Source organism: Carettochelys insculpta, chromosome 5 (assembly GCF_033958435.1).
Source record: "Carettochelys insculpta isolate YL-2023 chromosome 5, ASM3395843v1, whole genome shotgun sequence".
Taxonomy (NCBI): Eukaryota; Metazoa; Chordata; order Testudines; family Carettochelyidae; genus Carettochelys; species Carettochelys insculpta.
Window position 1 is genome coordinate 5,622,162 of NC_134141.1, and position 24,189 is coordinate 5,646,350.

General features: G+C 51.6%; 1 protein-coding gene across 1 annotated transcript in view; it reads right to left on the bottom strand.

Moving 5' to 3' along the window:
* LOC142013333 (neuronal acetylcholine receptor subunit alpha-7-like) overlaps positions 1-24,189 on the bottom strand; it is a 92,479-nt gene that overhangs the window by 14,313 nt on the left and 53,977 nt on the right. The window contains exons 6-9 of the mRNA XM_074994580.1: positions 23,836-24,003; positions 19,233-19,427; positions 17,146-17,232; positions 69-178 (exon numbers count right to left, since the gene is read on the bottom strand). Of these exons, the coding sequence (XP_074850681.1) occupies positions 69-178; positions 17,146-17,232; positions 19,233-19,427; positions 23,836-24,003 (560 nt within the window). The remainder of the gene's footprint in view (positions 1-68; positions 179-17,145; positions 17,233-19,232; positions 19,428-23,835; positions 24,004-24,189) is intronic.

Consider the following 24,189-nt stretch of genomic DNA (forward strand, 5'->3'; position numbering starts at 1 on the left):
ATCAGTTGAGTACCGAGCTGAGCTGTGTTTTCCCTGTTGCAGGATGTCCCCGTGCTGGGGCCACTTACCCATCGAGGCATTTTTCCTGCTTGTGGATCGTGATGATGAAACTGAAGCACCAGGACTGTGACCACCACCGAGAGACCAACGATGACCATGATACTCGCGAAGTATTGAGCTGTAGGTAAACAATAGCCATGAAGAGGTGGGTTTGATTAGAAAGGACAAGGAGAAATCTGCAGTCCTGATGGCTGGCCTGTGCCACCCATGAGGGAGGGAGTTTCAGGAAATGGAGCCCTTTGAATACAGGTATTATCCCAGACCCCTTCTAATTAAATTGTGATGGTGCTTATGCAAAGGACAAGGGGAGTTTGCTTCTAGGATCACATCAAAACCAGTATAATTGTGTGCATAAGAAAATTATATTAAGGGCTCGATTTGCAAATAGCCCTGAGAAGAGGCAGCACATAATTGCGCTGTCCCAGGAGCAAGGGCCAGAGTCTGTTGTAGACATCAGCTGTGCACTAGTTCCACAGCTTGGGCCCATGCTGTCTCTGCTATGCCAGCTTGTGCACCGCCCAGTGCTGTGGGAGAGAAGCCAATGTTCTGCCCAGCTGTGTAGGAGTGGGAGTGGCAGCCTTGGGCTACAAGGAGTGGGGTAATAATGAAGCACCTTGTACCCACCCTCTATGCAGGTCATTAACCAGGTCATGGTGGAGCCCTAAAATAAGCAAAACTCCCCACAAACTCACAAGGAATTTCAGCAGCAGACAAAGCCTCAAAGCAGAGTGTGTCAAGGTGTTGCAACCAGCTCAGCAACATTATGGGTGCCTTGGTGTCCCATTCATTTCGGTGCCTAGACCGGAGCTGAGGTATTCATGGGTGGGGGAAGCTTGCCCCATCAGGGACCTTGGAGAGTTGATGTTTCATGGACTACGCAGTAGGACTGTGTACAAACCTGATGAAAGGAGACGTGCACAACCGAGTCCTGCTGCGCTCTGAATGCCCAACTTTTGTCTTGTGTGTGCCACTCAGGGAAAATAGACCAACAGCCTTCGGAGCTGCAGCAAGGCGCCCAGGCTGGGCCTCGTGAGAGCGGTGGGGAAACAAAATCCAATTTTGGTGCTATTTGGTTTTTAAATGGAGATCTGCTAAAATTGACCTGAAGAGACAATGCTAAGGCTAAGCAGGGAAAGGTCTATGCTCTGTCTCCCCCAAAGCAAATTCTGGGATAGGTGGTAACCCAAGATGGAATCAGGCCTAGCTGAGAAAGCCACGGCAGTGCGAGAAGACCTGGATCATGTACCACTCGGATTCCAGTGTTGGCTGCATGATCAGGTGTCGCGGGGTGCCAGGAAGCCTGGTGGCCAAATGCAGGAGTGGAAGTATCTTAGAGCTCTTACAATACTGTCGCATGGTCAATCCCCACCACCTGCTAGTGGGTGGGGGGCACTCAGGGCAGGGTGTTGGAGGAGGGGTTGCCAGAAGAAAGGTAAGTGTGCGACAGAGTGCAGGAGCCTCAAGGCAAAGACCTGCACTATATGTATAATAAAATATAGGAACATATTCAGTTCTGAACCTTTCTTATAAAGGAGTCCTACGCCTCGGGCTTGGAACTGAAGGATGACACACGCTTGGGTGGAAGTACAACCTCGTGAGTCAAAGTTACCTGTTTTTTCTTAATGTAGCGTGTGCGTGTCTCCTAAAAGAGACCTGAGGTTCAGCCTGACACAGGCCTGCCAACAGGGAAGGACAAACAGGGCAATTGCCCCAGGACCCAGTGAGCCTAAAGGGCCCAGGGCTTCTGGTCACTAGTACTACAGCGGTGGCAGTGCTTGGAGCCTGGACCTTTTGAATCACCACCATCATGCTCCACAGCATGATCCAAGCAACACTAAGGGCTGGCTGGGGAGAGGACCATGGTGTGCTCCAGACAGCCTGGAGGACCCTAGTGCAAACTCTTCTTAACAATGAAATAGCAGGTTAGAGGACCTTTCTGATCCATACAATGCTACTGTAGCAAAGTCTGACTGATGGCGATAGATTTCACACACAGAAAACCCCCTTCCTTCTCCTTCTGAAAGATCTGCAGCACAACATGTTAACCATCCTCTTAGTAAAATGCAAAACCTTAGTTAAACCCTCCTCAGATAGGACTGATCTCTGTGTACGGATAAGGTGTGTAGTGGGGACTGGCATTCTCTAGCAAAGAAGATTTAATGTGTGCATAAATTCATACTCTTTTGCTCATCTAGTCTGGTCTCTTGCATAACCCACGCCATAGGATTTCACCCAGTGATTACCATCACGCGCAAGGCTTTGTGGAGTGAGTTTGGGGTTTCCTGGCTTTACACTTGCCCTCTTCCCATGCACTGTTCAAGCTAGCTCTATAGATGGCCTATTTTTAATTTCCTTTTACGGTGCCAAGTCACAAGTGCAGTCAGACAGTTTGCCCAAGGGGGGAATCAGCTGTTCCAAGGATGGATGAGTTCAGGCCTCAGTGATTGCAGTATAATCATGCTCCAAAGGCCTTGAGAAGGGTTGTGCTTCACAGCTTTCAGGGCCTGCAGGGACCCCCTGAACCCAGCCGAAAAGCCTTGCCATTATAGTTGACTGAGTTTTGTTCTATCTGAGCCTTGTCTTTTATACACCACAGCACTAATATGTTGTATCCCCATCACAGACTTCGTTGGGTTTAAGATTTTAAACAGAAACCAGTGCAACTAATCTCCGTGGTTTCCCGATTTCTCTGTTCCTTAGGTTGGTGCCCCAGCTGAGTGTTCTGAAATTCAGCCTTAGTTTCTGTCGGTGAGTTTCAGAATACACCACACTCTGAAACTCAGGCCCTCCCAGGCGTACGGGACTCTCGTGCTAACAGCAGGCCAGGACTCCTCCAGAAGTGCCCTGGGAACAGTCTCATATTTCTCTGTACCAAACGTCGATTGGTCACAGAACTTGTACATGCCAGTTTATACTCAGCATCAGAGCCTTTAATACTTTCACATAGGGCTGAGGTTTGTTTCAAAAAGGTATTCGACACACAGTGCCAGCCAGCTAGTGGTTGAACACGATAATACGGTCTAGTATTCCATTGGATTTCTCCCTTTAAGTCCTACATTCCTGCCCTTTGCATCATCACATTGTCTTTCGAAGTGTCTCTAAAATGTGCTGGTTTTCTAATTGCATGATCAGAATGCAGAGCGACTTGCTTGTCTGGCTGGTTGTCAGAAGCACTGTCTGGCCGTGCTCCCCTTGCAATCCTTGACTCACCGTCTTGTCCTGCAGCTGCCATGAGTAGGGTTTGCTCCGTTGATCCTTCGTTCTAACGTATAAGCTGTAGATGCTGGCAGTTTCTGTTGACTGCTCCACCATCAGGCTCCATCATGTGTGAGCTGAGCACTGAATACTTTTTCTTCTTGACACCGGGAGTCGTCCATCCTTCTTCTCCATTCAGTTTGACATGAATATGTTCACCAGGTTCCCTGAGGTGTAGACATGTTCACGAGCAATTTTAGCCCTTTTTAATCCATTCTGGCCACTCTCTCTTCAGCTACGGTTACATCAGCAAGTTTTGTCAACAAACTCCTGGTCTTGTTGACAAGACTGGTGGAACACTGTCCACAGAAGTTTTGTCAGGAAATCTCTTCTGACAATGACTTCTGTTGACATATCGCTGTAGCGTAACCGTAGCCTTTACGTCTGGCTACTTTGGGAAGGGGTTCTTTCCCAGATTTGGAACAGTGGTTCTGAATTGTGCTGAACTAAATTCAGTGGCTGTTGGTGTTGATCTCTGCTGCAGAAGAACAAAGAATGGCTCTTCTTTCTGCAGGATTTCCTCGGCTGTCAGCACAGCTCTCTCAGCCTCTTCATTTTGTGTGTGGACAACACGTCTTAATGAGGGGATCCAAATCATATTTTACTGGAATTACTTAAATTCAGCTGTAGTGGATTTCGGTCCCTTGTCCATCTCTGGTTGTTCTGGAGCACACATGCACTTCTGCTCCATGATGACAATGGAACTTGTATATACATTGGTACCAGTTACACAGAAATATGGGTCGCAATCTACACCATTCTTTTAAATGTTGTTTCTACGTTAGGAAAGAAACAAATAGGAATCCTGTAAACTGTATGTACAGTATATGATTCATCATTGTCTCTTGAAGTCGGTTGCACTGGAGCGCCTTTCAAAAGTCCAATATCACCATATATTTCATGGAGTTCTTCCACTTTTCTCATTAGGGTCATCGTGGCTGAGAGACTGCTGCTAAGAAGGTTGTTGGTTGTGTGACCCTTTCATCACGTAGCTTTTCTTTTTTGCAAGATGTTTCCAAGGTGTACTGACCCAAGCAGTTTGGAATAACTCCAGGGCTAGTCACAGCTGTGTCATTTGACCTCAGGCCTGGGAAGAAGTTGAATGTGATCCCAACCCCCTTTCTGAGATGACTGTGACATCAACCCCAGAGTCAATATGAAGGTCAGTATTCCTGCCCCAGCTGTTCAGTTTTGCTGTCCAGGCTCTCTTTCATCACAAGCGATAGGTGCGAGAAACAATGGTTTTCATTGTTTGTAAAGGGAATCAATTCGGTGACTTCTATGGCGCAGTAAGCAGCTGCAAAATGTCTGTATTTCATGCATTTGTTACACCCTGCACCTTTGTCTAGCCATGCATTGTTTCTTGGGTTATGACTTTTCGATAATTTTTGCATGTCGGCTGGAATTTGTCCCTCTCCATTAGGGATTTTTGTATCCTTGCCTCAGGGGTTTTATGGTGGCTTTTTTTTCCAAACATTCAAGTGTCTGTTTATAGCTGCTAAGCTACTTTCAGGTTTTTCAAGTTGCTCCTGCATTTTTCTCCTCTTTGCTTCGCTATCTGTGTCATTGAGACTAGGTTTCTGTCTGTCTTCGGTGGTACCTTCTGTGAAAGGTTTTATTGTGCACCTTGTAACTTGTATGATAGTAACACCTAGGAGCCTGGACTGAGTAGGTCATGTACAGACATGGAGGTAGAGATGGTCTGCCCTGGAAAGCTTGCAGTCTAAAAGCAGAGATGGACACAAGCTGGGAGAAGAAACAGAAGCAACTTGCCTCAGGTCACCCGGGAGGTCTATGGCAGAACTGGGAATGGAAACTAGGCCTCATGGGTTCTCAACCAGTTCCTGATGCACTGGCCTAAGTTGTCAGCCTATAGGTCATCTACTCTAGAAACTGGCCCACTAGTTTTTTCATGTAAATAGACAGTTAACCCGAGATGCAGGATTTCCAATTCCTTTGCAAATGAATCACAAGTGAGAAACCACGTTCACTTCTGGGTCTGGTATCTGAGCAGCTTTTAATCGTTCCTTTGCTAAGAGCAATAATACGACGCTATGCACCAGTTATCTCACTGCATAGCTGAAGGTCTTTTTTAAAAGATCTGGCATTCTTAAAAGCAAAGAATATGGGTCAGATTTTCCGAAGAGCTCTGCTCCCCAGGGAGGTATTTAATGGGGGGGGGGGGGCATATGACAGGGTGTACTTTGGCCCACATGCACCCTGCTGAAGGCCCTGCAGTCCCACTGCAACCCACCCCAGCAAAACAGTAGTAGAAGAGGTGAGTCCTCCAGGCAGCCCATATAAAAGCTGCTAGAATCTGCACAGCAGTTTGGCTGGCTGCAGGAGCTTTAAGGCTGGACAGATTGGTGCTGAGGGAAGCCAGGTGAGCCAGGAAGCTACTGGAAGTGGCACAGAAGCACATCGCTGAAGGGAAGCAGCAGGGGACTCCTCTTTGTAGGGTCAGTTGGGACCTAGAGCAGTGGGCAGTCCCAGGTTCCTACCCTACTGTCTGCAACGGAAGTGGGTTAAATCCTTTCACAGACTGAAAGACGGCAACTGTGAACTAGTTGCTGTGGCTGCTGCAGTGATGGAGGTGTTGGGTGACACCTTCCCCTCTGGGGGTAAGAACCAAATGCACATGAACGCACCCCTGAGTGCTGGATCTAGGATAGCAGCTGTGCCCATAAGGGGAGAATCTCAGGCAAAGGAACCTGCCCACAGTACTTTGCGTGTGGGAGGATGTTTGCTTATGGTGTGGTGTCTTCCCAAATTACTTCTGAGTTCGTTTCCCCCTTCTGATTACAGGTTTTCCTGGCTGCACACAGGCCCAGGGCTAGCGAGTGGGGCAGTACTGCCCCTCAGAGGTACCTGGAGGGAGGAGGGGAGCGTTAATTCCCCCTGGTTACCAGCTGGGGGGCTCAAGCCGCTTTTCTTTTTATATGAAGAGGAACCCCTAGATATTCACCTCAGCTTTGGGGCTGCTGACACCACTGACAGAGGGGTGATAACTGTAGCAAACACTACGGTGGTCTATCCCACAATGGGACAGCGTATGTCATAGGCAAATCCTCCTAGTTCTTCCAGCATGGCCCCTGGATGGGGAGGGTGCTTCTTGCAGTGGGAGCAGGGTGAGGAGGATGACTATTCAGTCTCAATACCTCTCTGAGCTATGAAGCCCATTTCCAGGGCAGGTCCCTGAGTGAGGATTTCACAGACCCAGCAGTTCCAGGAATAATCTCTCCCTAGTGGCCCATCAGTCAGATTTGTGTGCTGGGGGTTAGGAGTTTGACCCATAGGCACAACATTGTATTCTGTCAAGGCTACCCATGCTCCGCAGCACACAGACCCAGTCTGCTCCTGGAGATGCCCTCCCCCCAACCCACCCCCCGGACAGACTTGATTTGTTATCACGGTGTCGCAGGTGAGCAGCGGGTGACAGTCACTGCAGATCATTGGGAACATTTTCAACATTCATTTTCCAGAGAACTGCAGTCAGCCTGCAGGGACTTATAGTTCTGGGGCATGGAGGTTTTATCCTGTTACAGCATTTCACAGGGGAATGGCTCTGGTGGCCAGATGAAAGGACCAATGTGTGCTTGACCTACGTGGCAGCATGCTTTCCTAAACACATCGGACATGCTGTAATTGATGAGGCACTGGGGAAAATACTGCAGAATGTGAGGGGCCAGCATGGCATAGCTTAGCCCTGGAGAGCAGCGGGGTGGTGGCTCTGTTTGCCCACGCGCTGGTTTTGTAATGGTAAAGCTGTGTAGGGTTGGGGTCCGACTTCGCTACAGACACAGGTAAGTCATCAGTGGAGCCCCCATGAGCATGGGCGCAGTTATAGCTGTGTACAAGTGCTTTAGAGGGGTATATCTTGTTCCCCTTTTCATCTGTGACTAACAGGCCTGCTGACAGGGTGTGGGGGAGTCATGAGGGGCAAACGCACAGGAGCCCGGCCTATCAAAGGATCCCACAGGTCCCAGCTGCTGCCCTTGCTACTGCAGCAATAGCCAGAGCCTCAGGCCCGTCTGAGAAACGTCACAGAAGTGCTACTCCGCTGCTCTGAGGGCTGGGGGAGAGGGCCAAGAGCTGTGTCCCTGGCCATCAGCCCCACCCCTTCCACTCAAGATGGGGCATGGAGCAGGCCCCCTCACGCCTTGCCTGCAGTGGCCGTCAGCCCCACTGGTGACTAGCTTCACTGGTAGAAAGCGCTGTGTGTAGCCCCAGGCCAGTGCAGCCTGTAATAGAGGGATGGCGTACATACCCAGATGGAGTTTTTCTGCCAGTGTAGGCACACCCCTGCCCCAGCAATGTCAGTTCTTGTCTTCTGGCACAGCTCTGCTGGCTCGGAGGGGGGATCGCGCACGTGGCCGGGCAGCTCTGGGGTTCTAGAAGCACCTGCATTATTCCAAAGCCATTCACCAGGTGTCCGTAAGAGCCTGGTTTCTCCCACCTGCAGCTTACACAGTGAGAGGTTATGCAGCAACCCTCCCCTATCACTAGCAATGAGATGTGTCCATTCCCAGAGGAGCTCTGAGGTGGAATGGTGCTTGCAAGGAGCTGAGCCAAAGAGAATTTCACGCTCGCTCCCCCTCTGGTGCCTCGTGTTGAGCCAGAACCTTCTCCAGTGATGTGATGCACAAAAAAGTAAAAGTACTTGGAAAGCACGTTAAGGTTGCAAAGCTGAGGCCTGTGAAATTAGGAAAGGCCAGAATGCAGGCTGCATTGAGTCGGTCCCTTGGACCACAAGAATGCTGACATTGTCTATAATTATACAATCAAATTCTGCCTTTTTGAGACAGCCTGGGGCTCACGGGCTGGAAGGCACTTGCTGAACAGACGGCAGCTCAGTGTTTTGTTTGCTCTGGGTAGTTCAATCTGTAGCCCCAGAACTCATTTGCTGAACTATTCTAACCTTGCTTCAAACACAGGTAATAATTGGCCCCAGGGCTTCTGTGAGGTTCTCCTTGGTGTGAGAGCTGAGTGCTGCACAGACGGGACTGAATTTATCTTCACCACACTCCTGTGAGGTCTAGAAGTGGTACTATCCTCCTTGTGCGGACAGGAACAAAAGCATAGTGAGAGAGAGGCCAAATATATCCACTATTGGGGTGCCCAGTTTGAGACACTAGGACCTGATTCTTCTGAGTGTGCAGCATTCCATAGCACTTCAGCTGTGCAAAGCTCAGTGCCCTGAATTCCAAGTGCAGATCGGAGCCCCCAGCATTTCTGCCATTCAGAGCCCTGGGTCCCCGGAAAGTGACAGCAGTTCAGTTTAAGTGACATGCCCAGTATGATACAGTAACCCTGCGGTGGAGACAAAGATAGGTGCCATTCAGCTGCTGCGGGACATCTGGGAGCTCTGCCCGGGGGGGGCTCAGAGATGGGGGTGGGGGTCCATGGCAGGGAGCTGCAGGAATCCCCCTGTCACCCACAGCAGCTGGGGAGTAGCAGGGGTCCGGCTGGCCCCTGCAGTATCGTGGAGCAGCACAGCCGCTTAAAGTCCCTGAGCTCTTAAGAAGTCTGGATTCCGTGAGCCCTGTGAAAAAAGCGTAGCTTTGGCTATAACTAACACACACTTCTTCTACGAGTGTCCCCGTGGGTGCTCCACATTAGGTGTCGGGCTCGCCCCGGCGCCGCAGGTCTGATCTTTCCAGCAGTTTCTGCCGGCGTGCACATGCGCCGGCGCACGCCGCTCCCTTGCGCGCTCCCAGCCACGTGCACGATCCGGTCCCCGCCAGTTCCTCTTTAACCGCCATCGGCTGCAGACGGAATCCACTCAGGCTACGGCCAGAGTCAGCGTATTTAACGTTCTTAAAGTGTTTTAGAGTTTCTTTTTCAGTCTTTTAGATTAAGTTAGCTTGTTATTGTTTTTCCAAAAAAAAAAGGAAGGAGTAAAGCTTCCAGTCTTAGTAACAAGCGGAGCACCGGAGGCCCGGGGATGTAGGGCCATTAGGCCTCCTGCCACGGCAGGCTGAGTCAGAGAGGGGAACAGGCACAGAGAAGGTGCTAAGTACCCTATTAACATCTCAAAGACTCACCATAATGTCCTCTTCAGGATTCAAAAAGTGTGAGTCATGTCGCAAAGCGATGCCGGCCTCCGACGGGCACAGTCAGTGTATAAGGTGCTTTGGGGAATCTCATGTCACCCAGAAATGTTCCTTCTGTGCTAGGCTCACAGCCAGAGCAAGGAAGAACAGGGAGATGCGGCTCAAAATGCTGCTCTTCGACAAGGCCCTCCAGCCAGACGTGCCGGAGCAGCCGCAGCAGGAGGGACCTGCAGGGGCCCATAAAAGGAAAGCTGCCTCCCTCACCCCATCAGCGCAAAAACGGAGGAAGCTCTCACCAACCCGATCCCTGCTGGCAGCTACAGCGAGCGGGACGGGTGGAGCGCATAGCCCCCAGCTGCAGTTACAGCTGAGCGGCGGCGGCACAGAGACGCACGTGGCAGAGGCTGAGCCTCCAATAATCAAACAGCTGCCCCTCACCACGGGCATGGCAGCGGCCAGGCAAGCGCCGGAACCGGCAGCACCGCAGGCAGCGGCACCGATGCCCAGGGAACCGGCGGTGCAGAGCGCACAGGCACGCGGCCTTCAGGCACCGGGGGAGACCATCCGCGCGGCACAGCAGCGGAGCATGCCGAGCGCGGCGCAGACAACAGGGCCGAGATCCCCGACGTGAAAGGGGGCGGAGCCAGCCCCACAGGGGAGGGGAAAGGCAGCACAGAAAACCCAGCACCGCAGCCCTTCTCCAGACAGGGCTGCAGGGCTGCTCGCTCTGAGCCCTCCGCTCATGCTGCGGACCCCAACAAGAAGGCAGGGGTCACCCCCAGCCTATCCTGAGCCCCCATCCCCGTTCCTACAGCCAGCCTCACCATGGCTCGGACCACCTTCGCCCTTTTTGGGCTTTGAACCTTTGGAGTACTACCACAAGTCAGTTTCTCCAGTATCTCAATTATCCAGATGATCTCGCTCCCCCAGGCGCAGGGGGTATGCGCCTCGAGAGTGGTCCAGGTCCCCATCTCAGGAGCAGTGCCCGTGTTGCCATGGTCGCCCCTATCATGCGGGCCATAGGCATACTCCCAGGGACAGATCCCCCCAGACGGTTCCATATCCCTGAGGGCAATCGCAAACGGGGACAGAGACACAGACATCTCAAGGGGAGGTGATTCTGGAACCCCGAGATTTTCCCTCGCAAGCTTCCAGCGAGCAGATGTATAACCGTCAACAGGACCCGTAGGGGTCCAGAGAGGCTTACCCTAGCGGTTCCTCGCTATCTTCCCCTGACGAGGCCACGGCCCCAGGGGACGTCCATCCTCCGGACGATCTCAAACAGTTCCAAGAGCTGTTTAAAAGGGTGGCCTTCACGCAAGGCATCCAAACAGCAGAGGTGCAGGAGAAGCACCATAAGCTCCTTAAAAACCTGAGACCGCCGGCCTCCTCCAAAATAGCTATACCGCTCGACGAAGCAATCATGGAGTCCGCCACCACGATATGGCAGACCCCTGCGTCCACTCCGCCTATAAGCAAGAGAGCGGACAAGAAATACTTCGTCCCGGCGAAGAGCATGGAGTTCCTGTTCAGCCACCCGCAACCAAATTCTCTGGTGGTGGAATCGTCTCAACAGAGGTCGAAAACTTCTCAGTTCAAGACAGGGGGAACGGACAAAGACGCCAAGAAACTAGAGTTGTTCGGCAGAAAGGTCTACTCCTCCTCTACCCTACTGTTGAGAATGGCGAATTACGCAGCGCATCTAGCGAACCATAATTTTGACAACTACTCCAGGCTGACTTCCCTCATGGACTCGCTTCCAGAGGACAAGAAGCCAGTGCTCAAGGCCATCGTGCAGGAAGGCTACGCAGCCTCGAGGACGGGAGTTCAGATCGCCCTAGACATAGCGGACATGGCAGCACGCTCAACAGCTACGTCAGTGGTCATGCTCAGGGAGTCCTGGCTCCAAACATCGGGTATCCCGAGGGATTTGCAGGTGAAGATCGTCGATCTCCCCTTTGACACTCAGAAGCTGTTTGCTGAATCAACCGACTCGGTCCTTCATTCCAGTAAAGATTCAAGAGCTACTCATAGGACCTTGGGGATTTACACCTCTCCATACAGGAAGAAAAAGTATTACCCTCAGCAAAGACGGTACCAGTATCAACCACAGCGTCCCCAGTACCACAGGGGTTACGAGCAAGGGCGACATCAACAGCACCAGCAATACAGAACTCCCAGGCGACGTTCCCAACAGAGCCGTGCATCCTCGGGGCAGGGCCAAAGGCCACAAGTTTGACACACAGATCCAGGGCTGCACCATCACTACCATTGCGCAATGTCATCCAAAGCTATTATTCCACCATCACCTCCGACCATTCTACGACCAGTGGCAAAGGATCACCACAGACAAATGGGTACTGGAGATCATAGCCACGGGGTACGTGATCCCCTTTCAGTCGCTCCCACCGCCATGACCTCCACCCAGGCACCACCTAAAGGATGCCTCCCACGAAGCGAGACTCAAGCAGGAGGTAGACCATCTCATACTCATAGGGGCAGTGGAAAGAGTGCCGGAGCAACTTCGAGGGAAAGGGTTCTACTCCAGATATTTCCTCACGGAGAAGAAGACAGGAGGCTGGAGGCCCATCCTAGATCTTCGGGGCCTCAACCAGTACCTACACAAGCAACGCTTTCGGATGATTACAGTCGCCTCTATACTTACGGCACTGGACGATGGAGATTGGTTCGCAGCCCTCGATTTACAGGACGCCTATTTCCACATAACTATCCACCCGGCTCACAGACGCTTTCTCCGGTTTATGGTAGGCAAAGAACATTTTCAATACAAGGTTCTGCCGTTCGGCCTCTCCTCGGCCCCCAGAGTCTTCACCAAGACCTTGGCAGTGGTGTCAGCCTACCTGCACAGACAGGGGGTGTTTATATTCCCATATCTGGACGACTGCCTACTGAAAGGGGCCTCGAAGGAGGAGGTACTTCGCATGATACACGTCACAGCAGGCACGTTCTCTTCGCTTGGCCTGGTCATCAATCTGGCAAAATCAAAGATAGACCCCACACAGGACATAGAGTTCATAGGGGCACATATAAATTCTATCACAGCAAGGGTTTATCTACCAAAGACACGCTTTCGAGCCATCGGTTCCCTCGTGCAGGTCATCACCTTCAGCCCTGCGGTGCCGGTTCTGACGTGCTTACAGCTGCTGGGCCACATGGCAGCGGCGACGTTCGTAGTACAGAACGCCAGGTTACACATGCGCAGCATGCAGCACTGGCTGGCGAGCGTCTACAAACCAGCAGCGCACACCATCCACAGGGTGGTGTCGCCCACGACAGAGGTGCGCAGATCCCTGCAATGGTGGGTCAACCCCAAGAACATGCTAACAGGGGTGCCCTTTCACCAACCACAAATATCGGTTTTCCTCACTACAGACGCCTCCCACGTAGGGTGGGGAGCACACATGGGCAAAGAGGTGACGCAAGGACTGTGGTCCTCCACGGAATAGTCACTGCACATAAATATACTGGAGCTCAGAGCAGTGTTCAACGCCTGCAGACACTTTCGAGACCATATACAAGGCAAAGTAGTCGGGATCCGTACAGACAATACCTCCACCATGTTTTATATAAATCGGCAAGGAGGAGCTCGGTTCCGTGCCTTATGTGCGGAAGCAGTCCGATTGTGGAACTGGTGCATCGCCAACAATATAACCTTGAAAGCCTCGTACTTACCAGGCGCTCACAATGTGAAGGCAGACCAGCTGAGCAGGCGCTTCGCACTCACGCACGAGTGGCAGATCTGTTCCGATCTGCTACAACCGATCTTTCACGCATGGGGTTTTCCCCAGATAGACCTGTTTGCCACTCAACACAACAAGAAGTGCCCACGATACTGCTCCAGGGCAGGACTGGGATGGGGGTCCCTGGGGGACGCATTCGCGATCTCGTGGAGGGGCCCCCTGCTTTACGCATTTCCTCCCACAGTGCTTATCCACAAAGTCTTGCAGAAAGCCAGGAGAGAGGGAGCCCGAATGATCCTAGTAGTCCCAACGTGGGATCAACAGCAATGGTTCCCCTTACTCCTGCGCATGTCGGACCATCCACCAATGCCCCTCCCGGTGGCGCCGGATCTGCTTATGCAAGCTCAGGGGTCCATAGTGCATCCACACCCCCAAGGCCTACGACTACAAGCATGGTTAATCCATGGCTCAGCTCCCTAGAGAACACATGTACGGAGGAAGTGCAACAAGTCCTAGAAAGTAGCAGGAGGACTTCCACCAGGAAGACCTACAAGCAGAAATGGACTCGCTTCACTGCATGGTGTTCTACCAAACAGTTAGCCCCCCTTGCTGTGCCTATACCTGTAATATTAGAGTATTTACTGGACCTCAAGAGAGGAGGACTCTCCCTATCCTTGTTAAAGGTCCACCTTGCCGCTATTTCGGCTTTCAGACATGAAGAGGAAGGGCACATGGTGTTTGCCCATCCCATGGTTACCAGGTTTCTCAAAGGGCTGGTAAACTTATACCCCCCTCGGAAACCGCTTCCACCTTCGTGGAGCTTGGACCTGGTGCTTAGTGCGCTAACGGGACCACCATTTGAACCTTTAGCCACGGTTTCCCTCCGTCTCCTTACGATAAAGACGACCTTTCTTCTCGCAATCACGTCAGCTCGCAGGGTGAGCAAGCTTGCAGCAGTTATGGCAACGCCACCCTGCACAGTATTTTCCAAGGAGGCAGTAACCTTACGGCTGCATCCAGCCTTTGTTCCCAAAGTTTCTTCAGAGTTTCATATTAACGAACCTATAGTTTTACCCTCGTTTTATCCAAAGCCTCATAACTCTAACAAAGAGGTGCGCCTACACCTCGTGGATGTGAGGAGGGCGCTGGCTTTCTATATAGACAGGACTAAGTCCTTCCGGAAAATGGATAGACTCCTAGTCTCTCTTGCTCCCAAATCAAAAGGAGAAGGTCTCTCTTCGCAGAGAATCTCAAAGCACATCGTATCCTGCATAAAAATGTGCTACGAACTCAAAAAGACTCCTTTACTGACCCCGCCCAGGGCTCACTCCAGTAGGGCAGTGACGGCATCAACAGCCTTTTTCAAGGGCGTTGCGCTAAAAGACATTTGCAGAGCGGCAACCTGGTGATCCTATGACACCTTCGCTAAACATTACGCCCTTCACAGGGTATTCCAAGAGGATACCCGTCTCTCGGCAGCAGTCCTCTCGGGGACAAGCTGCACATAATCCGATTACCCACCTCCTATCTTGGGTTACTGCTGGGTAGTCACCTAACGTGGAGCACCCACGGGGACACTCGAAGAAGAAAGAGAAGTTACTCACCGTAGTAAAGGTGGTTCTTCGAGATGTGTCCCCGTGGGTGCTCCACCACCCGCCCATCCTCCCCGCTTCGGATCTCTGTTAGTGTTTTGCAGGAGCATCCGAGGCGGTTGGTCAAGGAACTGGCGGGGACCAGATCGCGCACGTGGCCGGGAGCGCGCAAAGGAGCGGCGCGTGCCGGCGCATGCGCGGTCCAGCAGAAACTGCTGGAAAGATCCGACCTGCGGCACCGGGGTGATCCCAACACCTAACGTGGAGCACCCACGGGGACACATCTCGAAGAACCACTGTTACTACGGTGAGTAACTTCTCTTTCACCTTCCTGGAGCCCACTTTGCACCTGAGCCGCAAAAGCCACTTCGGGCACATCAACACTGGTTTGTCACCCTCGGCTAGGTGACAAGTTAATTGCAGTGCAGAGGTTTGCAAGGTTCTGGAGCCTGGATTTGAGCCAGAATATCTATATTGCAATTAAATAGCCCCTCAGCCCCTGCCCTGTGAGCGAGTGAGCTGACACAGGACAGGCTCAGGTTTTTAACAGCAGTGGAGACATAAGTGACAAGCCAAGCCTTTCACTTTCACAGGGCCTTGGTGATGTTGAAGAAATTCACCTGGCATCCTAGCCTGCCAGCATATTGGTATTACTACCCAAGAACAGGCAATCAATCCATCCAGACTACTCAATTTATCCAGAGGGATAAGACTGACTGCCTCACCTTCTGTATCATTTGACTCTCCCAAAAGAATGGATTAGACAGGCAGGTGATGGAAACACTGAGTAGAGGTTTAGGTGTTCTGGGTTTGGTTCTTAGCTCTGCCACAGCCTTCCTGTGTAATGCTAGGGAAATCTGCTACCCTTTCTGTGCAGCAGTTCTCTTGGGTTAAAATAGCAATGAAAACATGTCAGCTCAGGCAAACAGCTCTAGTTAATGCCTCTAGAGCTGCCTGAGGCTGAACTTAAGCAGCTAACCTAGGTCAAAAGCAGAGCAGCTGTGTGTTCCCTGCTCTCTGAACTGAGTTATGCACATACTTTTTTTTCAGCAGATTCATATCCTTAGACACTAACTTGCGGTGATCCTGAATGAGGAGAAATGTAAGATATTGCTCTCAGGAAGGGATCGTTAGTTGCACACACACAAAAGGACTGCCCAGGAAGGAGTACTGTAGAAAGGGAGCTGGGGGTCACCGTGGCCCCACAAGCTAAATCTGAGTCATCCATCAGTGTGATGCTGCTGCAGAATGAACGTCATTCTGGGATGCATGAGCAGGAGTGATGTAAACAAGACACCAGAAGTAAGGCTTCTGCCTAGTCTGTGCCGAGAAGGCCCCTGGTGTGGTCAGCTCTGGACATTACATTGCACGGAAGATGTGAACAAATTGGAGCAAGTCCAGAGGAGGAAAATGAGCCTGTGGGGGGCAACCAAGCAGCTTTTTTGGCCCATGGGCTCTGTGTATTGAAAACACATTGGTAATACTGTTGAGTTTTCCCAGTTCTTCTTTTAACCGGGCCTGGCCTCTTTAGGAGAAGGGTGAAGGTGGCCAGGCAGAGGTCAGCGGCAGAGTGGGAAGGCAGGGCCTAGGCAGCAGGAAAGGGAGTTGTAGCGACGACTTACCCGCTTCTGTAGCGAAGTCGGACCCCAACCCTACACAGCTTTACCATTACAAAACCAGCGCGTGGGCAAACAGAGCCACCACCACTCCGTTCTCCAGGGCTAAGCTATGCCACGCTGGCACCTCGAATTCTGCAGTAGTTTCCCCAGTGCCTCATCAATTACAGCATGTCCCATGCGTGGAGGAAGGCACGCTGCCATGTAGGTCAAGCACACATTGTCCCTTTCGTACAGTGACAGGCTAAGGTGACTGGCTAGCAGGGCGATTTTCAGAAGTGCATGGCTCCGGCCATCTCTGTTCCCATTGAAGGTAATGAGGATTTTATCTCTGGCTCCTCTGGTGCTGAGTTAGGCTGAGGCTGAATGCATCTGAAAATCCCACCCTATATCTGAATCTTGGGGTTCTGGGAACAGGAGTTCCCTCTAGTTTTTCCATCCATGTGCGGAATGCATTTTGTGTGCGCCGAGGCGTGTGCAGCTGTACACCCGCAGTACAAACATCTGCTAATCAGACGGGCGGCACCTGAGTCTCTCCTAGGCATCCGCCCATGCAGTCAGCTGACAGGGAACCCTGCTGAGAACAACCTCAAGGCCATGTGCCTCCCCTCCCCAAACTCCAGAACTGAGTGTTGCCCTCAGTTCAGTTCCCTGCTGATTCACTTTTTCCAGGCCCTTTGGCCCACCTCACACCACCATTAGACATCGCACCGGGTTTCCTTACATGCCCCACTTGGCCAGCACGAGCATGTGACTTGCCTCCGGCACGACTGACCCGAGTGTCTCTAATAGTGACATGGAGCCGTGGCAAAGTGGGCTGTAAGCAGAACAGCTTGGGAAGCGCGAGTCACATGGAGAACACACGTACCGATTAGAGGGACGGAGTCCGAGGTAGCGGGCATGATCTCAGCCACGAGCAGCATGAACACGGTCAGGGAGAGCAGGACAGTGATGCCTGCGAGGGAAAGCAAAGTGTGAGGAGTGTGATCGTTGTGCTTGCAGGGCCGGTCCATAAACAGCCCGGCTATGAAGTAACACCCGCTCCCCTTTGCTGGCTAAGCAAACCTGTGGCTGCAGCTCAGCTTCCAGCTGAGAATCAGCTCCTAGAGAAGAGCAGTTGCTGGCCAGATGCAGCCTCTAGGGCATCTTCCTCTACTCTGTCATCCTTCTCCCCCATTTCCCTCTTTGCCTGGTGTCATGGAGTGTGGGGGTCCCCAGGCCCTGCACCCCACCTGCAGCCAGATGAGACTCTCATTCAGCAAGGAGAACAGATGGGTTGTTAGTTGACAGGGACACAGTGTAGAACAGCCTTGTCAGCAAGAAACCAGAAGCCATCAGTATAATCCATTTTGGGGGCCCATAGTGAGTCCCTGAGCCCAGGCCTGGGCCCGGGCCCTGGCCCTGGCCCTGGCCCTCACCCTCCTTCCCCAGAGACCCCCTCCAAGTCCCCAGAGATCCCCCAACTCAACGGTCCTGTTCCAATTCAAACCAGCCAGGCCCCTTCTCCCTCCTTTGGCCTGTTTCCCAGGGAAGAAAGGTATCACTTGGTTACCTAGGTTACAAATGGCATGGAAGCCCATTGTGTACCTGGGAGAACTCATCACACCAAAGCTCCCACCCCAAACTGAGGCACCCTCGTCTGTTTCCACCGGCCAGCAGGAAACACGTGCAACCTCAACAGGGGAACAAAATCCTCACACATCCCACTTTGTCACACCTGTCCGCAACCCTCAGCTCTCTCCTTACTGCATTGCAAAGCTATGCACCACACTAGCTGTGACCCTACCCAGGAACCCCCTTGGCCTGGACTCCTTCAGTCTGAATGCCTCCACCATCTCCTGTTGCCCTGCCGACTCTAGCCAGCCTTACTCTGGCCTCCTAAATCCCAGCTCTCGGCCATGGGTGTAAGCATGCTCCCTGGCTTCTCACCTTTGCACCCACAGAGGACAAATTCTGGCTCCCTCCTCCAGCAAACCCCAGCTGTCCAAGTGGCTCAGAGTTCCACCCAGTGAATCATTGCCATAGGATTTATCCTGCTCCATAGACTGATGGATTTTAAGGCCAGAAGACTCCACTAGGAGCACCTGGTCTGAGTGGTGGCCCAGCTCTGCTTCCATTAGTGTCAATGGGACCTGGGATGTTAGTGGCAGGGGCCAAGGCTGACCACTTTGGACACTCCTACCCTAATCTTGATTCCGATCCCTTGCTCATATTGTGATGTGTCTCTCTATGTGTAACCCCCCAGACCATGACTCATCTTGTGACGAGAGGGGCTTTTCATCCCAGTTGGATCCTTAGAGCTCTGGGACTTCATTCAGATTTTCTTAACATACACTAAACCCAAACTAAATGTCACAACCTTTGCTTCCTTAGCTTAGTGAGTCCATCACTTTTAGCCTTGTGGAATTGCTGTTCAGCTCAGGATGCTCTTGTTCTTTCAACCTCTCCATGGACATGCCCAGGCCAGGCCTACCCTGAGACCTGCTTTGTTGGTCCTTTTTACTTGTGACATGGCTACAAACTCCAGGCTTCCGAGGACAGAGCCAGCTGCCCAAATCCAGTGTTCCAGCTACATCAATGGAGATGTCTGTGCAGTTGTTCTAAATCCTTCCTGCAGAGCTGGTAAACTGCATTCATCTGGCGAAGCGTGGGCCATGAGAATATACCAAACCAAGGCCAGCTGCTTGTTAATCCCCAGCATCAGCAGGAAGATGTATCACCACTTTGCTCCTCAATACAAATGGCTGAGCTTACACTGTGCAGAAACAGTGCTAAGATGAGCGAAGGTTTCTCATTCTGGCCTGAAGAAAGCTGTCTTGCTACAGGGTCTGTAACTCTGAGTTCATTCCCTGCCATGGGAAATCCCTACCAGCATGGTTCATACAAGGCTGAATTTTATCCACCCTCCCTTTTAGGCTAATTCATAGGAAGGAAAATCAATTCCTTAGCACTTACCTAGTGAGATCTTCTCACCCGAGTCAGCAGGCAAAAGGAAAACAAGCAAGGCCAAGCCGGAGATAAGGACGCAGGGAATCAGTAAGTTCAAGCCATAGTAGAGGGTCCGCCTGCGCATGGTTACCGTGTATGTTACATCGGGATAGGGCTCCTTACAGCACTCATAGTACATCTCATTCCTCTTCCCTGGGACACCTGCACGGAGGGAAATCCGTGGTTGGAAAAAGTACCTTGCTAGCCTGATAGAGCATGCAACTCCGAGTCAGCATTTCGTGTCTCTGAGCATCAGACCCCCTGTTCACAGTCAGTCAGGCTAGACAGTGGTTAGCATTTATGTGCTCCTGTAGCACTTATAGGCCTCAGTAGAGAGAAGTGCCCCACTGAGAGGTACATTTTGTCAGAGACAGTCTCTGGCCCAAGGAGCATACAAACTAAATAGACAAGGGTGGGAATGGGGAAAAGAGGTGCAATGACTTGCCCAGGGTCATACAAAAAGTCAGTGGCAGAGTCAAGACAAGACACTAGGCTCCAGAGTCCCACCACTGAGAGAGCCTCTTTTTGATCAGTGGAGAGAATTTAGTGGTGTAAGCCCCCAGCTGGCCACCTGACAAAATCTTCTAACAGTTGCTTCACATCCCAACAGGCATCTTTATTTCCCTAAGCTAAAAGGATTTATTAAACTTAAGTTTGCACACTCTGTGCACACCAGACACTAAAAACAAAGCCATTTTCTGTGCTAGGCAGATCTTAAAAATCCCATGACACTCCAGCTTACTCGAGGGTTCTTTGTCCACATTTCCCCTCTTCCACTACTGCCCTGTATGACTTTCACTGGCTGGTTCATGCCGTTCCCACTGCAAGTGGGAGAGAAGTGAGGCACGTGTCCTAAACTGCTTTGAGATTATAGGAGCTAGAGAAATATAAACACATGCCCCTGTGTCCCATGTCCCTCTGCATGCGTGGTGACTGCAAGGTTCCCATATGCAGTAATTTATACTGAGCTGGCAGATTGGTTTGCAGATTTTATTTTTGGAAACAACATAACTCGTTCCTGGAGAAACATTTCAGCAGAACTACAGCGCACTCATCCTTCATACGGTCAACCAATTTTTCACACAAGTTCTCGTCGGCAGGGAAAAGACAAAACGTTGCAGACAGATGGTCATTTTTACAGTTAACATTACGACTCGCTGTCTTTAATATGTGCCTTTTTCCCAGCTTCAGCAGAACTCACACAATCCAGCTGAAATTGCTTCTGTGCAGTCCTGACAGAGGTATTTTTAGGAAGCTGTCATAGCCCCGAGACTGGGCACTCGCATGCCCTGAGACCAGGCACCCAGCTAAGAGTGGGTGGAAGATCAGAGCTGGGAAATGGTCTGTACGTTTTCTGAAAATTCTTCTGAAAAGCATCTTGGCTTAGGAACCGCAAGTGAACTGGCACCTTTGGGGTGTTTTTGGGTGGGTGGCAGTCAATTTTAACGTAACCTGATCTGATTTGTGTGGCACTTGGTTTCATGCACCCCCTGTAACACCTGTGAAGTCTGAACCATGTATTAACATGCTACTATATCCCACAAGGATTCTGGTGACAGTTTGCCAGGCATATGGGTGTGTCACATACAGGAAGGAAATGCAGCCCACCGATCACAATGACAACGGCTAGAATTTCAGAAAGGGCTGTGGCAATGTTCCCTCTTTTTTTCCAGGGACAGGTGGAATAAATTGTGTTATGTGCACCGAGGCAGGTGCAGGTGTACACCACCTATAGAAACACATGCTGCCAGTGGTGGACACTGCTACTCGTGTGGTCGGTGCCTGAATCTCTCCTGGGCAGCCAACCAAGCGCACAGCTTACAGGGAACACTGGTGTAGACATGATTTGGTTTTTTGGACAGGGCTGGCTTCTGCCAGTATCCCACAATGCCTGCCCTGGCGGCTTTGCAGGCATGAGCCCCTCCCCATTCAAAGCTCCGGGAGGTAGCTGACAGCTGAGTGAGCTGCTCTGTTTGGGGAACAAAGAGCAGAACATTGGACGGCTCCTGTTCTGCTCTGCCCCAGGAACGCAGCCTAGTCAGATGGCTGCTGCGGGGGAACGGGGAGGACGGGCGGGTGTCCTGCCGTGACATTCCTCCGCAGGGAGAGTGCCCCAAGCTACACGTGAGGGCGCTCCCATCAGCTGAGGAGGCTGAGGGGAGAACTTGAAGGGAATCCCAAAGCGTGCAGGGTTCAGCTCTGCCTTCCCCCCACACTGCGCTGTGGGTTCCATACCCACAATGCATTGCTCACACTGTCGATGATGGTGCCCCCCTCCCCGAGTGTGAACACAGTTTGTCGACAGAAGGAGCAAGTGGGGACACCCTCTGGTGAGTTTTGTTTGGTCGACTGTTGGGTGTCGACCTCAGCTGTGTCACCAAAGCTTGGCAGCGCAGACCCCCCCTCAGCTAAGTCTGATTTGAGCTGAGCCCCACCTGAGAGGGTTTAGGTGATCCCTGGACGCTGCAGGCAGGAGGTGTTTCGGAAAGAGTTGCCGAGGTGACTAGACAGAACACTGGGAGAAAGAGGCGACTGTGGAGCTGGGGCTAGCAGAAGGGCAGCTCTGAGGCAAGTTTGGCTCTGTAAGAGCCTTCGCCAGGGAAAATTGTGATGGGGAGTTAAAAGAGTGGTGGGTGACTGAACACCTCTGTTTTGGCAGCAAATGCAGGTGCCAGCCTGAGCAGAACTGGGGAGGGGCAGATTAAAGGATACAGCTTCATGGGCTTCTGCAGCCTGGGGCCTGGTGAAGGAGAAAGTAAGGTGGGATATCCCCAGAGACAACCCTAGCTCCAAGGGAGGGCGGTGGGGTGGGTGCACACAGAAATGAATAGCAACCGTTAGCCTTCCCCACCCTAAGTTACTGTGATGTCTGGAGACATGGTGGCTGATGTGTTTTCTATGGCTCTCCACAGCACCCCATGTTCAGTAGACGGTCAATGTGGGGTTGACAATGTCCACAGAACCAGCGCAGACATAATCAGAGGAGAAAAAGGCGATGAGTGCTGGATGCTCTCGCCCCTCATTGTTCCCCATTTTGCTTTGGCGCTGAAGTTCAGCAGGTCTGATACACTGGAAGGGGTGTGATGGGTTGGGTTGGTGCGTCAGGCTGACATGGAGAAGCGGAGGCCCTGGTGATGTTAGGCCGGCTGCTTCTCTAACCCCACTCCTGCATTGGCCACTGTCGGAGTGACTTGGGTGCTGACACAACTCCATCCCGGCCAGCAGGAACAAGCACGACCCCACGGTATGCTTGCGGAAGGCAGGATTTCAAGCCAACAGAGCAGTCCCCTGAGCAAATAAACTCACAGAGGAGGGTTTGCAAACCAGTGTTGTGTTCAGCGGGATGGACTGTAGGTTTTTATCCCCTCCCCAGGGAGTGCTTTGCCCTTCCTGGAAACAGAGCCCAGATGTTTCCTTTAGTTTCTCACCTCACCAATACCTGCCTTAAGACTTTACATCGGAGCTGCCAGCTATGGAGAGAGGCCATATGTCACCCAGTGCATGCTGCAGCCAGCTAATTAAGCTCTGGGGGTGGCCCTGGCACCCCAGATACACATAGCGCTGCACCCAGTGGGTGAGGGTAACAGACGTCTTTCCCGTGCTGCTCCCTGAAGTGGCTGGAAGAAGTGCTGTAGTGTAACTCAGTACCTTCCTCCCGGGGATTGAAAGCAGGTGCACCGCAGAGGTTAAAAAGACTGGATTCTCATCACGCTTAGCCTGATTGCACCCGGGCATTATTCTGACCAGGGTAGTTTGGCTCCTCTGTATAAGTGAGATCAAAATCAGGGCTGAGGAGGCTGGAGCCAGGGAGAGAGTGGCGGGGAGGCTACTGGCTCAGTTAAATAGAGACTTTGCTGCCCTGGGCCATGTCAACACTGATGGCACCATAGGGGCATCACTACAGCACCACAGCCCTGCTTCTGTAACCGCTGGGTGTAGATGCAATGACAGAAGAGGTTGCTCCGTTGCCATAGGAACTCTAGCTCCCCAAGCGACGGTAGCTAGGTCAACAGAAACATTCTCCTGTCAACATAGCTGCATCTACACTGGGGATTAAGTTGGAGTAGGTTGGATGCTTGGGGGCCTCTCCGTTTCACACCTGTGAGGGCTGTCAGTATATTGACCCAAGTTTGAAGTGTAGACCAGCCCTGTATGTAAGGTTTGGGTTTGTTGTGTTTTCAAGAGTTCCTTAATCAGCCTTTCTAACCTAGTCACCTTCAGGGTCAATGAGTTGCAGAACCATGATTTGCTGCTCACCGTGCACATAGACAACAAAGAGGTCCAAATTTTGTGCTGACCCCCTACACCTGTTGACCTCACTAGGCTTACATTGGTTATCAGCCCCCACAGCAACATACACACTCGCTCCCATATGTAGGTTTAATTGACTGCAGGACAAGAAAGAAAAACACTTGAAAAGCTGCAGTCCAGTTTTGGAGATTTCTATTGCTTTTCAAAGAGGAGCTTTTAATACCTGCACTTCAAATGTCCAGATAAGAGGCGTCATTTCCATTTATTCATTTTTGCCTTCAAGTTTAGGCGGTGTTAGATTTCAAGAGAACCAACTTACCCACTAAATCCCATTCTCCATTTGAGATGTAATTGGAAATATCAGCTTCAAGCATCTGCAGATCAAGCAGCCAGCCATTGTGGGTCCACGAACCAAATTTCAAATCGCATTTCTGCACATCGAAAGGGAACCAGCGGACGTCAATGTAACACGTACTCTTCAAAATGCCTGCGAAGAGAAGAGGCGGGGGGACAGATATCTAAGGTCTCCTGGGCAAATGAAATGACACTGTGCTGAGATCTGGCAGAACTGTCAGGCTTCTCTCTGCCCTGAGAGCCAACCCGGCTGAGCAGATGTTGATTAGAATTTCTAACCCAATTGTTCCACTAACAGCTCTTATGACTTCCTGAGCCA